The sequence below is a fragment of the Melanostigma gelatinosum genome (assembly GCF_949748355.1).
Source record: "Melanostigma gelatinosum genome assembly, chromosome: 18".
In the NCBI taxonomy this organism is placed as follows: Eukaryota; Metazoa; Chordata; class Actinopteri; order Perciformes; family Zoarcidae; genus Melanostigma; species Melanostigma gelatinosum.
In genome coordinates, this window is record NC_136651.1 from 2,798,301 (window position 1) to 2,812,106 (window position 13,806).

A 13,806-nucleotide genomic window follows, 5' to 3' on the forward strand; every position below is an offset into this window, starting at 1 on the left:
TATTAAGTAGTTTATAAACATTTAAGAGATGGATTATATCATGTGTTTAACAGCTATAACTCTTCACTTTGCAGATTAACACAAAATATGAATAAACTAATACATTATGATTATTGATATAGACACAGACCTTTGGTGTATGTTCATGCCGTTACTTTTGTACTTTTTTACTCTACATTTTGCCAGTAAAAGTATTTTTACACTGTAGTATTACTACTTTTACTCAAAGTACCGATGTGCAGCCCAGATTGTGAAAGAACGACACGACAAGTTGCATTTGGTTCTCTTTTACTATAAACTCAAAATTACAATTTGTGTTTTTAAGCATGTGGTATAATCAACATTTAAAAGTTTATTCAAATGTTTTTTATTTTCTTCCTTTCAAGCTGTAATATTCATAATTTTCAACATGATAAAGACACCGCTAAAATCATTTCAAGTCTCCCAAATGTACCCGAACCAACAACAAGCCCTTAAATAGTGTTCTTCAGGTGTGTGTATACTTATTCCTCTGAACGGCGCTGAATTTTTGGCAATAGTAAATCCCACAAAAAAATAAAGGAGCGCTAGTCCGCTACCGTTGGTGAGTCTCTGGACCAGCGGCGACGTCGGCGACGGTTCAAATCTGTACAGGAAAACGTGATTTGGCAAAAGGAAAAAAAGATTCTCTGCAAATCCCACCAGCAATTGCCTTCTTTATATTCTCATCTTCATAAATAGTTCAAAAATATTGCCAGTTTTTCCAAAAAACAAATCTACCTCGACAACCCACGTACCAGACATTTAAGATTAAGTGAAAACAAGCTGCAAATAAAGATCTCTGCTTGTGTACAACTTTCATCTTCAGTAACTGTTAGTAATAAATTAACAACAAATCAAAAAAGGTTCAATCTTTGCACTTCAAGTCGCAACAGAAATGAGAGGAGAGAGAGAGATTCACTCATACACACAAACTCCATTTTTACAAGTGCACTATGAATTTATATTCTTTAAAAAAAAAGTTTAGAAAGAACGTGAATAAAATCTCGCTTGTCGTTCAAACATATCCGAGAGAGGCGTAAAAGTACCTGAAAGTGAGAGTGGAAAGTGTTTATTTACCCTCTGAAGCTCCCTTTTTTGTATTGCTCACATATTTTATAAGAATATAAGACGAGTCCTCACCGGTCATCTTTTTTTTTGTTATTTTTTTGGCAGTCCCTCGGTGGATTATAGTCACAGGAGGAACCTTTGTCTCTTCATAACATTCGAAGCGGCCTTCAAACCTCCAAAGTTCAACTGAATACAAATGAATCCGAGTGTAGGAAAAGCTGGAGTCCATCTCATCTGACTCCCAAGTGTTCTTTTTGGCAGACGATGAAAGAAAGAGAAAAAAAAAAGCGAACAATCACCGGCTCCAGGTGACTGCACAACGCACCAACGCCAAGCTCCAAAAACAGAAAGCGCCGCTCTCCTTCAATTAATTCATTAAATACAAAATGTCCCCGCAAACGGCATGATATTAAAGAAACTCGTGTTAAGAATGTTCCAGAGCTGCGGCTGCATTGGTCTCTCTGGCTGCGGCTGCATCTGCGTTGGTCTCTCTGGCTGCGTTGGTCTCTCTGGCTGCGTTGGTCTCTCTGGCTGCGTTGGTCTCTCTGGCTGCTTCTGCGTCTGCGTTGGTCTCTCTGGCTGCATCTGCGGGTGTGTTGGTCTCTGGCTGCGTCTGTGGCTGCGTTGGTCTCTGTGGCTGCGTCTGCGTTGGACTCTCTGGCTGCGTTGGTCTCTCTGGCTGCGTCTGCGTTGGTCTCTCTGGCTGCGTCTGCGGCTGTGTTTGTCTCTGTGGCTGCGTCTGCGTTGGTCTCTCTGGCTGCGTTGGTCTCTGCGTCTGCGTTGGTTTCTCTGGCTGCATTGGTCTCTCTGGCTGCGGCTGCATCTGCGTTGGTCTCTCTGTCTGCGTTGGTCTCTCTGGCTGCGGCTGCATCTGCGTTGGTCTCTCTGTCTGCGTTGGTCTCTCTGGCTGCGTCTGCGGCTGCGTTGGTCTCTCTAGCTGCTCTCGATGAGCTTCCCCAGCGCGTCCCGCAGCTCCGTCAGCTCGAACAGCTTCCCGTCCAGCAGCTCCAGCAGCGAGCGCAGGCTCTTGCGGAAGGCTTCCCTCTCCTGCTGGTTGCTCTGCAGACGCTGCTCCAGGTCGCTCAGCCGGGCCTCCAACGCCTGGTTCATCGACTCCGTGTCCTAAAAACAACACAATAAAAATAACATGCCCGTCAGAATTTGGTGCATCAGACTAGTTGTCGTATGTTTTCATTTATGCAGAAGCCATGATTGATTTGACTGAGAGCAACAGTCACGTGACAAATATTCTGTAAGACTTCGCACAGAGAGGAGAGGCTGTAGAAATGTGAATAGTTTAAAGTAGATAACGCGTCGTATGTTTATTTCTAACATTCGTTACACTTTTGGACACATGTTGGATGTATAGATTCCATCGTTTTTTTTTACAATTTTTGTAAATGAATTATGAAAGAAATTCACCTTGTTTCAGCTGCTCATATTTACAGACTGTCCAATATGTCATGAACGCAGCATCAGCAGCAACATGCTAATGAGCTGCAGGTGCACCTGTAGTTCACTCACCTGTAGCTTCCGTGTCAGGGAGTCTTTTTGAGGGTGAAACTCGTTGGCACTCTGCACCTCTTCTTTAAGAATCTCCAACTCCTGGAAGTAATCCAAAAAGAGAAAGTACTTCTTAAAGCTCAAATAAGACGTGTAGCACTCCTCAGTACACAGACTCGTACCTCCTCCTTGGCCCTCAGAGCCGACTCCAGCTCCTCTATCGTTTGGTGGAGTTCTGTCTTTTGGGATTTGATCACTGTGGTTTGGCCGCTCACACACTCCATCTCCGTCACCTGGGATACAAAATAAACCATCAACACAGGGCCGAAGCTGACTCATCACTAAACAAGATCATGTTAATGACTGCAGCGATACCCGTTTGTGTAGCCACTTCGCTTCCTCCTGATAGGCCACCAGCTGTTGCTTCCACTGTTTGACGTTGGCCGTGGACTCGAGCAGAGCCGTCGTCAGCTTGGCGTTGTTCCCTTTAAGAGCCGCCAGCTCTGCCTCCCAGTGCTTATTGATGTTGGATGAACTGGGACGTGAAGAGGAGACCGTTAGAAGGGCTGCAGCTCATGTATATTTAAACCTGGAGCTTGTTTCCTCATGTTTTAGTGCAAACTGGTCCAGTAATGAGCGAGAGGGCTGCGATGTCATGTATTGGCACCAGCTGGCACCGTCATTAACTTCCACTTATAACAACAATCAGGGGACAAAAGCAAGTTACAGCCGGTTACAGTCTTCTCCTTCAACACTGGACCGGTTTTAAAAGGAGTCGTCTTCATTCGTCACTCGGACACAAAAAACATGGAAAATATAGTCCTGGTTGAAAAATACAGAAGTTTTCCTTTTAACATTTGGCAGAAGAATGTGAAAAGCATTTAGAAAAGTTAGATTTCTACGTGGTTATAACTCGTTAAAGTTCTTCTGCTGCATTAATGTCCCCCGAAGCACAGCGGACAAAACTATCTCCACTCATTTAGTGCTTTAGAATTAATAGGAAGCATGCGGAGTGGTTCAATGTAACGCTGTCCAGAGGCCCGGGGACCACATTAACAATACACGAGCGAACGAATCGACACGAGCTGCAGCGCTCTGAGCCGCGCTGTGCCAGTTTCATTTTAAATCAGCACTCCAGAGCGTCTCGCACACGCTCCCGAACGTGATCGTTTCACCATCAGGATGCAAATGGAAAGAACAGGAAGTCACATGGTGAGATTCTCTTCTCCTCTCGGCTCTGTGCTAACCTGGCTTACCTGTGTGAGAAGGGCAGTGCATTGTGGGAAGGCTCTGCTCTGGGCTCGGCGTGCTGAGGTGTGGCCGGTGGGACTCTCTCATCGTCTGTGCCGTTGATGCTCTCTGGGGTCATCGGTGACAGCAGATCGCCTGGAGCCGACTCCTGGTTCCACACGTCGGTAAACAGAAACGTATATATATTAGCAGAACACAAACACATGGAGATTTTGTTGAAGCAACAGTTCAACCTTTTAGGGAAAACAGATCATTTCCTTTAATGCCGAGAGTTTCATGTCTGTATGATAAATCTGAGGCTTGAGCCAGTCTTTATGCTAAGCTAAGCTAAGCCGAACTGAGTCTGTATGGTTCCTTCCTTCTTAAAACACATTTTAGTTCAGTGCTTCTTCTGAAACACTTTGTTCTATTTTATAGTTGTATTCTACATTCAGTTAAATGTTTGAATATCGCTGCGTTTCACTGATGTTGTGAGTCACCTGAGAGGGAGAGCTGCTGAGCTCCATCTTCTCCTGAGACTTCTCCTTCGCTAGCCGCGCCGCCTCCTTGAACTCGGCAAACTTCTCTGCAAACTAGAAACAACAGCAGCAATTAATACAGCTCAACCACAACAACATGCATGTTTTCTGAGAGAGCGCGTGCACACTTCTACTATGAATGCGTCCCGGGGCTCTCACCTTGGCCAGGCTGCTCTCCGACGAGAAGCCGAGGCCGTAGACGGTGTTCGCCCGGCTGTCGGCCCACTGGCCGAACTTCTGCGACGTCTTGGTGAACGTCATGTTGGGGCTGATGGTGCTGTTGATGATGGCCTGTTGAGGACAAGTTAAGACAGTTTGTTAACGCCTCGTGGATTCAGGCAACAGACGTAATGGAGGGTTTGACGACAGCAGCTGGATGTCTTGATTATACGGAGAAGCGGTGGTAATACAAGTGTAAGTGTGTGTGTGTGTCGTGTAAAGACGTGGGTTTGATGTCCCACTGTTTGCTTAAACAGGAAACAGCGAATGAGGAGTTCTGAAGTGAGTCGACCTGACTGTCGTGTTCTCGAGGACTCGCTGGCAGAGAGGCGAGCACAGAGGGTGAAGAGAGAGATTTCAAATGTCCCATGAAGACGTCTGTATTCTTCAGTCACTCGCTTCTCTGAAGCTTTTGACTGAATCACACACGTTCGAGCTCCTCGTTTCACTCTTGAGGAAACGGCTGAAGAAACGTGGGTTGAAAGCTCCAGAACAAGCCAGTAAGTGGACCTTGAATCCATTCTCACCTTGCTGCAGTGACGTACAGGTGTACTCCGGGACGCAGTGACATCACTGCAAGATCAATTTGAGGTGAAGTGTGAGGCGAGACAATTAATATAAGAAAGCATAAATGCTACACAAAGTATATATTTGTTATTTTTTCTTTCTTTATTGTCTTGAAAAATCACTTTTACTTCTTTGGAAAAAACATATTCTGGTAAAACAGGACAACCAAACCCACGTGCAGTCAGTGACGGGATTTCTCTGTTTATTTCATTTCAGAAGTTCAAAACAAAAGTTTTCTTCCTTCTAGAAGTTTTTTTTCAACAATCTCTCTCGCTTGTTTTCTTCTTCTCTGCTGAAAAGACTTTTTTTTTTGTCTTTGACTTGTTTGTGTGGATAATAACGTCCTCCAGCTCCAACCCACCCGATCGCTGCTATTTCCAGCAGAACTTGCTGGTTCAACAACAGCATTAGTCACCCAGAGAGGCTCTTACATAACTGTGCTGACTCCACCCCTGCACCTCTCTCAAGACTAAAATAATCACTGCCACATAGATACCACCAGACCACTGCTTCAGCTCACAGAGGCCACGACGAGGCAAACAGCCAGACGAGCTGAGCAGAGGTGGGATGTTATGGACAGAATGTAATGTAGTGTTGGCGCCAGACAACACCTCTCTGGGTAGAAACAACACACACACACACACCTTAGATCCATCCAGGCTGATGATTCGATAGACATTCCTGGTGTTGTCGTAGAAGTAGGAGACAGTGACGGCATGTTTACTGGTGGGAACCCAGTTCTTCTTGGTGCATGGGTCGATCTGGAAGACGTGGGCCCGGGTACTGAAGATGGGCTGCTCTCTGTGCACAGGAAGAAACAGAGGGGGGGGGGGGGGGGTTAGGCAGTAGCCTCAACTCTGTGGTTAAGCAGGAGCAACAAGCTTTGGTTACACCAACAACAAACTGCAGCCACGCTAACGGCTCAGGAGAACATGAACGTGTGAACCAAAGGGCCGTTCCTGGAGCCGCATCGCTGACGTGGCTAGAAGACGCAAAATAAAACGTGTGAATAAAGCTCCACATGAAAGATCTAAACACTGCTCCGCTGGTGAGAAGGTGAGAGAAACAACTTCCCAGATGCCATCACATCCATAATTCACCGGCCTGCCGCGTTGCTGCCGCAAAGAAACACGCGCATTAGGCCGTGACGCTGAAGTGCGTCCGTGTACAAACGCACACACGAGGACAGATCGTACACAAACTCTGTTCGCTATGTATCTGCAAAAAAAGAAATGAAGAGAAATGAAATAAAGGATGTCTCGAGCAACAAAATAAAATATTAAAATGTGCTTCATGATGTCGATTTTCAGCAATGTTCCAAAACACAAATAAATTGTTATAATTCCACGATCGCTCCGCCACTTGGAGTTAATGAAGCTTTGCAGCCGGCGGGTAATGAAGTCATTAAAAAATGATTTATGCTCAAAATAAAGCCGGACAAAATAGTGTCACACAAAACCATCATAACGCTGCGATTCAGACGACCTGAATGATATTTCGTCTGCTAGAACTCTGCTGCAGAAATGTGTCAGAAGATCAGAGGCAGGTTTATTGCCATTTAGGTTTTCACATTCACGGAGTTTGCCTCGGTATCATGGTGCATAACAGTCACAGAAAACAGCCTTTTCTAGCAAGCATTTATAATTCCTGATGGTTTCAATGAGCTGATTGTAAACAGTTTGGCATCTCAGGAAGCGCTTATTGGAGGCGGGTGTGCTGAAGTTAGTGAAGTGTGAAGTGATGCCAAAGGTGAGCTGGAAGCACCTGTGCACGCTGTGGATTCCAAACTATCGCTGTGGATGGAAATCTCCCGGGCTCGAGGCCAAACAAGCCGCAGCAGTCTGGTGGTAACTGGTGTGAACGCTGCACAACAGACTCAGAGCAGCGTTAAAGCAGGAGACAGACATGTCCAGACACACACAGCAACATTATATTCCAATATCAATGGAATATTTAAATGTTAGCAGGTAAAATGAGCCACGCTACCAGGCCTTTGAGAATCTAAAGCATGTTTAACATGAATAAAGTCGGCCATCTTCAGCTTCTTAGTTTAGCGTCTTAGCGCGCTAACGTTTGCTACTTAGCACGACACAGAGTGCAGCTGAGGCCGATGGGAATGTCACAAACCATAGTTCTTCACAAATGATCATTTGTGACCCGATGATCACGTGCTCTACACAAAACGATGTATTCAAATTTGACTCCAAGGAAATCCGTCCAACAAGCGTTGAGTCATTTCGTCGTCGTCATCCTGCTAGCAGCGATGCCGATCGCGACCTCTCGACATGTGTTGAGGACCATTGCTGATACCCAAATCTACAACAGGCTATTGAGTTCCTCTTTCACACACTGCTGTCAAAAATAAAGAAGAGGGCCGATGCTCATTCAGCTCATTAAAGTACGACAGTGTTTTTCATCTGTGTCGTTATTTCATCTCCTGGTTGTATTTAGAGGACCAAACAACGAAAAGACTCCACCGTGTGAGTTTCACAACCAGCACTGAAGGCTTTCTCCTCAACATGAGCAGCGGTGGAACAATAATTACATTCTTATAGACAGTTTATGATCCAGATCCTTTTACTTAAGTAAAAGTACTGAAACCACGCTGTGAAAATACTCCACTACAAGTAAAAGTCCTGCATTCAAAGCCGTGCTAACGGAACTTTATCTTGCCGCTGGACGGATTTAATGTAGATTTGGTCCGAAGATGTCTTTCTGCCGGTCTTCCAGAGAAAGCGGAGCGTCTCCTCGGGGACAAAGAGACGGTCCAGCCTCTCTGGGATCCTCTCGTCTCGTCTCGGTGTGTTAATTAAGTCAGCAGATGTTATTTAGAGATAGACGCGGTTAATCAGAGGGACGGTGATAACGGGATTCCCACCAGCTCGAACAGGCAGGCAAGAATATACTGTGTGTATACATAAACATATACATATATATATATATATATATATATACAATCAATTCCTCAGACACAGGAGAGCATGTGTGCAGTTACAATGGGTTCTGTATTTCCACACACGGGTCGATGGAATCTGTTTTCTCATTTTGAGTCGGTGAACTTGAGATTTTCCGGCTAAGTTCTCAGACTTCACCTGTAGCTCAGGACCGAGCTGACGTTGGCTCCGTGCTGGTGTAAAGCGCCGCCTCTTGTGCTTATGTGGGTAAATATGTTTTCTTTGGTTTTTCCAGTTGTGTGGCTTTGTGTTGAGGCTTCTTGGTCTTCGTTTTGTTGATGCAGGAAGTGTTTGTGATACAGATTGTTTATATTTGGAGAAATCTAAATAAAATCTGATTTTAAAAACTGTTTTATGTTTCAAGCTGATCCCTGGAAAAGCCTCTGAAATGTTCACAGTTCTGGCTCTGTGTGCATTCAGTTTCTGCACCTTTTTAATTGCTTGTATCTTGTTTTTATATTTGGACTCTTTCATACTTTGTCGTTTAAATCCGAGACGATTTAGTTTCACATTTACAGACTTCCAGTGAATTCAATGTAAACAGCATTGAATTGAAAATCAGTTGAAAGATGTCCGCCTGTATTTCAGGGAACAGACGCACACAGTAATATCTGACTGCTGTTGAGTTCAGTGTTAATACAACTTTCATTTTGCATATATTTGTTATCTTTGTCATTTTTTTCCCTTCCTGCTACAAGGAACATAAAAGATAAATGTGTTGAAGCTAAAAGGGAGAGAGCATGTGCGTGCGTGTGTGTGTGTCGATTGTTAGCCCATAATCCCTTTCCACAATGAACCGTACTGAGGCGTTCAGGTCTCAATGACGAGTGCTTTCACAGAGGAATCTGACAGCAGATGTTATCACATCAGCATTTCTCCACCTCCATCCAGCAGAACACACACACACACACACACACACACTCTCACACACACACACACACACACACACACAGTGTTTGCATACCGGAGGAAAACAAAGACGCGCAGTGTGTCTGTGTCTAAATCAGTGAATGTGTTCAGATTATCTCCAACTACAGCGTGTTCTTTATCAGGACTGTTGCAAATCAGTCACTCGGGACATTCAGTCGTGTTGAAGCCACAGTTTGACTCAAGGGTTTAGTCACATGATCCCAATTTACTTTAAATGTTCCCTCTGTTGTCCTCTGAATCCTGAGGCCTTATTAATAAATACTCATCAGTGTCATACTTTTAAGTAGGACTGCAATTATAGATAACTTTCTTTGTCAATGAATCTTATATTCCTGATTTAGAAATGTCTTTTTCTGTCCAAACAACAATCCAAAACCCAGTTTGTGACCTAAAACTCAGAGGAGCAGTAAATCCTCACATTTGAGATGTTTCAGTGCTCATTTTAACATGAATCTGTCTGTGACGTGGCTCGCACACATGGAATATTATGCTCTTATTGATGAATCAGTTCATTTTCCTCATGAACAGATTCATCGTTTGGTCCATGAAATGTCTGAAAAGAAAGTTAAAAACGGCCCATCGCAGTCCAAACGGACATGTTGCTTTTTCTGTTTTAAAGTCAAAAGTCTAAAGATAAATAGTCATAAAAATACCAAGAAAACCAGAAAATGTTCAGAATTCAGTCTCTCTCTCTCTCTCACACACACACACACACACACACACACACACACACACACACACACACACACACACACACACACACACACACACACACACACACACACACACACACACACACACACACACACACACACACACACTACATGCTCTCTCGCCCAATCCGATCCCAGCGTCCCCATCTGGTTAACCTCTCTCAGGCAGCAGGGGCTTGGCAGGGTAACACCTCCTGTTAAAAATAAAATTCCACCCATATGTTGTTTACCGGGGCTCACAGCCTTTTAGTGGCAGATAGAAAAGAGTGTGTGTGTGTGTGTGTGTGTGTGTGTATAGCAAGTCAAAGGAAAGGTTACAGATAGTCTGTTTCCTTTTCAAATAACTTCTCCTCCATGGAAGATATAATAAGACCAATAAAGGAAGTAAAAGTAAAACACAACCGAACTAAATTTGGCATAACGCTACATAATCACACAACACTGGCTGAGAAGCACGTTCAATTATTGCTATAAATAATGAATTAATTGTCGATTAATTTCCACTTCATTTTCTCTGTTGATCTGTTCGTTCATAGCAACAGGAAAAAGCCCATCACAATGTTCAAGTGTTTTGTTTTATCCGACCTGCAGTCACAAATCCAAATGTATTCAGTTTAATCACAGAATAAGAAATATTCACATTTGAGGAGCTGGATTCAGAGAGCGTTCATCTGTCGTGAGTAAAGTAAGAGTGAAGGGGCCTCAAGACGCCAACAATTCAATATGAATGTCTCTTGTTCAGACTGCAGGTCATTCCTCCTCTCTCGTCTTCACCTCTCTACTGTCGCTTCAACATAAAGGCAAAGAAAAGCTGTTTTGGGAGAGAAAGGTCTGCTTCACTGAGGGTAAAAAATGAACATCTGCAAAGCCATGATGCACTGAACGACACCACAAACAAACACACTGAACGATCTGCTGTCTGAGTAAATCATCCAGCGCTGCAGTAGGTCCTGTTGCTTCTAGTCTGTGCAGAGCAGGTGTCAGTATAAGACTTTCATAAAGCGACGTGTTATGTTCCCAGTGGACACATGCTGCTGGCAGGTTGAACTTGAGCTCGTTTACAATCCTTCTACGTGAACAGAAGCTCCAGCACGCTGGAGCGGCTCAGGCTGGCTGGCTTGCTCGTTATGGGGGTAACTGCACACATGCGCTCCTTCTGCGTCTGAGGAATTGATTGTTGGGGTGGATTATGACCATTGGCCTTGAGAATTACAGAGGATGTTCTCACCCCACCCCCACCACAATATGACACCAAACCAATCACATGCGACATCATCTGCTTTCATCGGGAACAAGAACTAGGTCGCTCTTGATCAGGAGAATGCCCACACATCTGCAGGTCCAGCTGCACGCATTAGAGCCAAGTGCAAGGGGACATCATCACTGTCTGGTGGGGAAATGACATAGCTTTGGTTTCCCTTTGGCAGCAAATGAATGTATTATACACCCTTTAAACTATATTTCCTTATGGAACAAACAGGAACAACTGTAATGTCTTGCAGTCTTTCAATCACTCAAAGAAGCAACCGGTGCTGATACTTTCCCAACAGTCGCCTGCTTCATTGCAGCCTAATCTTTTGGCTTCACCAATCTAAAATGTCAGTGTATGGAGGCTGAGTAGACATAATGCTGGACAGCTACTTCTACCAGGAGAGAGCTTGCTACAGGGACAAGCATTTTAGTTTATTTTACATTTGACATGAGATGACAGGAGTACTTCATACAGTTAGCCATGGGTGGCTAAGCTACCAGTTGTTCCAGCTGTTGGTGCCCTGCTGAAAAGGGGGGCTGCTCTGATCTACAAAAACAAAGTCAGTCACACCCATGGCATGGAGAGCGAGAGCTGCAGCTTGACATACCCCATTTTTGCAGGATGTTTGGTGGCTTTAGTTGAGTCGGAAATGATCTTCACGGCCGGCGGAGCCACGGTTCGGTTCTCGGTCCGGACATGGAGCTCGGCGGCGGTGTTGTCGTTGGTATTACGCCCTTCTGTGCATTTTTCGTTGGTGAGTTCACCGAAGCAAACGTGTCTGTGCGTGCATGATGCAGGAAGGAAGAACCGCGAACTCGTAGTTGCCGCCGTCAGCGCAATAAAACTCCTTACAAACGAGGATTAACGTTGTAGAGCTCGGACGAACTGGTCGCGTAGAGATGGTGATCCTCAGCCGGACAAATACACCAGAACAGACTGTTCAATCATCGCCTTTCAGTCGCTGGCTCTGTCTTGCAGTCCGCTGTGCCATTCAATTCAATTCCCTCCACCAGGTCTGGTATTAGAGAGTTCTTTAACGCCTCTTTGCGGCGGTGGACGTCTTCCTTCAAGAGAGGGCTTCATCTCCGGTGTTTCTGGAGAAAAGACAGAAAACACTCGGTGCATCCTCCAGGATGGAACATCACCATCCTCCCGAGAAAACGCTCCGCTTCACCGACGTCAACGACAACCGAGACGTATCGGACAGGATGTATGTGCACTCATAAAGCAGCTGATTTAATGCACCATCTGATCTTTCGCTTGATTGAATGTATGATCCCGACGCTCCGTCGACCGGTTCATCCTCTCACCATCCCGCCTGTCTGGTCTCGATCAGCCCGCGTCTCATTCATTGAACGTCCTCCTCTCCGCTGCTCATTAAACTGACGTCATTACGTCATCTCTGGAAAGGAAAACATCCGGCGTGTCTGCAGGGAATATAAATCAAAGGAGGGTCACACCTCAACGTTGTACCAGTACAGTACTTAATGTCATGCAGCTATCAAACAATCATCTCAATACTACTTTTCAGCAAAATAAACCAAAACAGTTGAATAGAATCTGGTCCTGTTGACAAATATTCAATTTGTCCTATTAGGGCTGCACTTTATCATCATTGTATTATAGATTCATCTTATTTGGCCTATAAAAGACGAGATAACAGTGACACATACCACCATCCCAATATCCTACAGCCCAAGGATACATCATCAAATATATTTGTTTTGCCCAAACAATACAAATCCCGATAATATTCAATTTACTACAATGTCAGACAGTTATAGAGAGTATATACAGTTACCAGTGACACAGAAACACATGATCTGCTACTGATGATTGCCATCTTGTGGACAGTTGTGTCATAGAAGTGCACAGACCCTGAATCTTTCCAATTTTATTGTGACAAAGACATTTTATGGCCCAAGTTATCGATGAATTGGTGAATTGATAATTAAACCACTTGTTAGTGGCAGCCCTAAGATACACGTCCTTATCGTAAATCTGGTGATTGAAGTAAAGTGACAATCTGCAGATGATAACAGGTGCTTCACTCTAATGCAATTGAATTGGTTACTGTTAGCTGCTCGTTGAGTGTAATCTGTAGTAAATGAGCTGAATATGCTAAAACATTTGTAGAAGAAAGTGCATGTTCAAAACCAGTATATTTTTAGCTTTTATGATTGACTGACGGTGTGCCAGTTTACACATGAGGACAACTTTTGCCCGGATACAACCTGTTGACGTGAAGTAAAACCCTCCCCAACTCCTCCAGTCTTTCATGTTCACATGTCGTGTCCCCGTCACACTGCGAGACAGACACCAACAGGTGCGAGGTTGAGACTCTCGTCGTGTGGAGTCACATAAAGCTGATTTTTAAATACAAAACGCTGAAGATAAACACAGTATATTCGCCCATAAATGTGTGTTATTAGAATAAAGGGGTTATAAACGTGCTGTTTAGCCATTTTGTTCTCCTCACTCGTTCACTGTCAAAGCCTAACATGTGATTTATTGGATCCCGTATAACTAAGAAAACAAACTGAACACTTAACTGCTTCTGATAGACTTAACAGACTCGTGACATTGGATATAAGCTACCGGCAAAACATTATATTTAGACCTGGCTAAAGAAACCAACCCAGAAGCATTCTACATGCTGATGCATGTTTCGAGTTCTAATTCATCTGAACAAGCAACTAATTAACCCAGATGAACCTATTTATTGTATGTGCCAAACGCAAGGGCTCAGCCGGTGTCAACAGATGACAAATTGACCTCCCGGCATGCTGCGAATGCTTCAGATGAAACAC

General features: G+C 44.3%; 1 protein-coding gene across 2 annotated transcripts; it reads right to left on the bottom strand.

Annotated features, from left to right (window-relative positions):
* Positions 1 to 288: 288 nt before the first annotated feature.
* Positions 289 to 12,867, bottom strand: homer1 (homer scaffold protein 1; the record flags this gene model as incomplete). Of its 2 annotated transcripts, XM_079288907.1 has the most annotated exons (9): positions 11,604 to 12,867; positions 5,792 to 5,948; positions 4,521 to 4,652; positions 4,323 to 4,415; positions 3,849 to 3,991; positions 2,968 to 3,127; positions 2,775 to 2,885; positions 2,614 to 2,694; positions 289 to 2,211 (listed from the first exon to the last, which is right to left on the bottom strand). In XM_079288907.1, the coding sequence occupies exons 1-9, from the start codon at positions 11,606 to 11,608 to the stop codon at positions 2,023 to 2,025; spliced, it is 1,071 nt and encodes a 356-aa protein (XP_079145033.1). In that variant the 5' UTR covers positions 11,609 to 12,867. The 2 variants fall into 2 exon arrangements, with proteins under 2 accessions (XP_079145033.1, XP_079145034.1); XM_079288908.1 differs by lacking the exons at positions 289 to 2,211; positions 2,614 to 2,694; positions 2,775 to 2,885; positions 2,968 to 3,127 and having other exon boundaries at positions 3,845 to 3,991.
* Between the last annotated feature and the right edge of the window lie 939 nt (positions 12,868 to 13,806).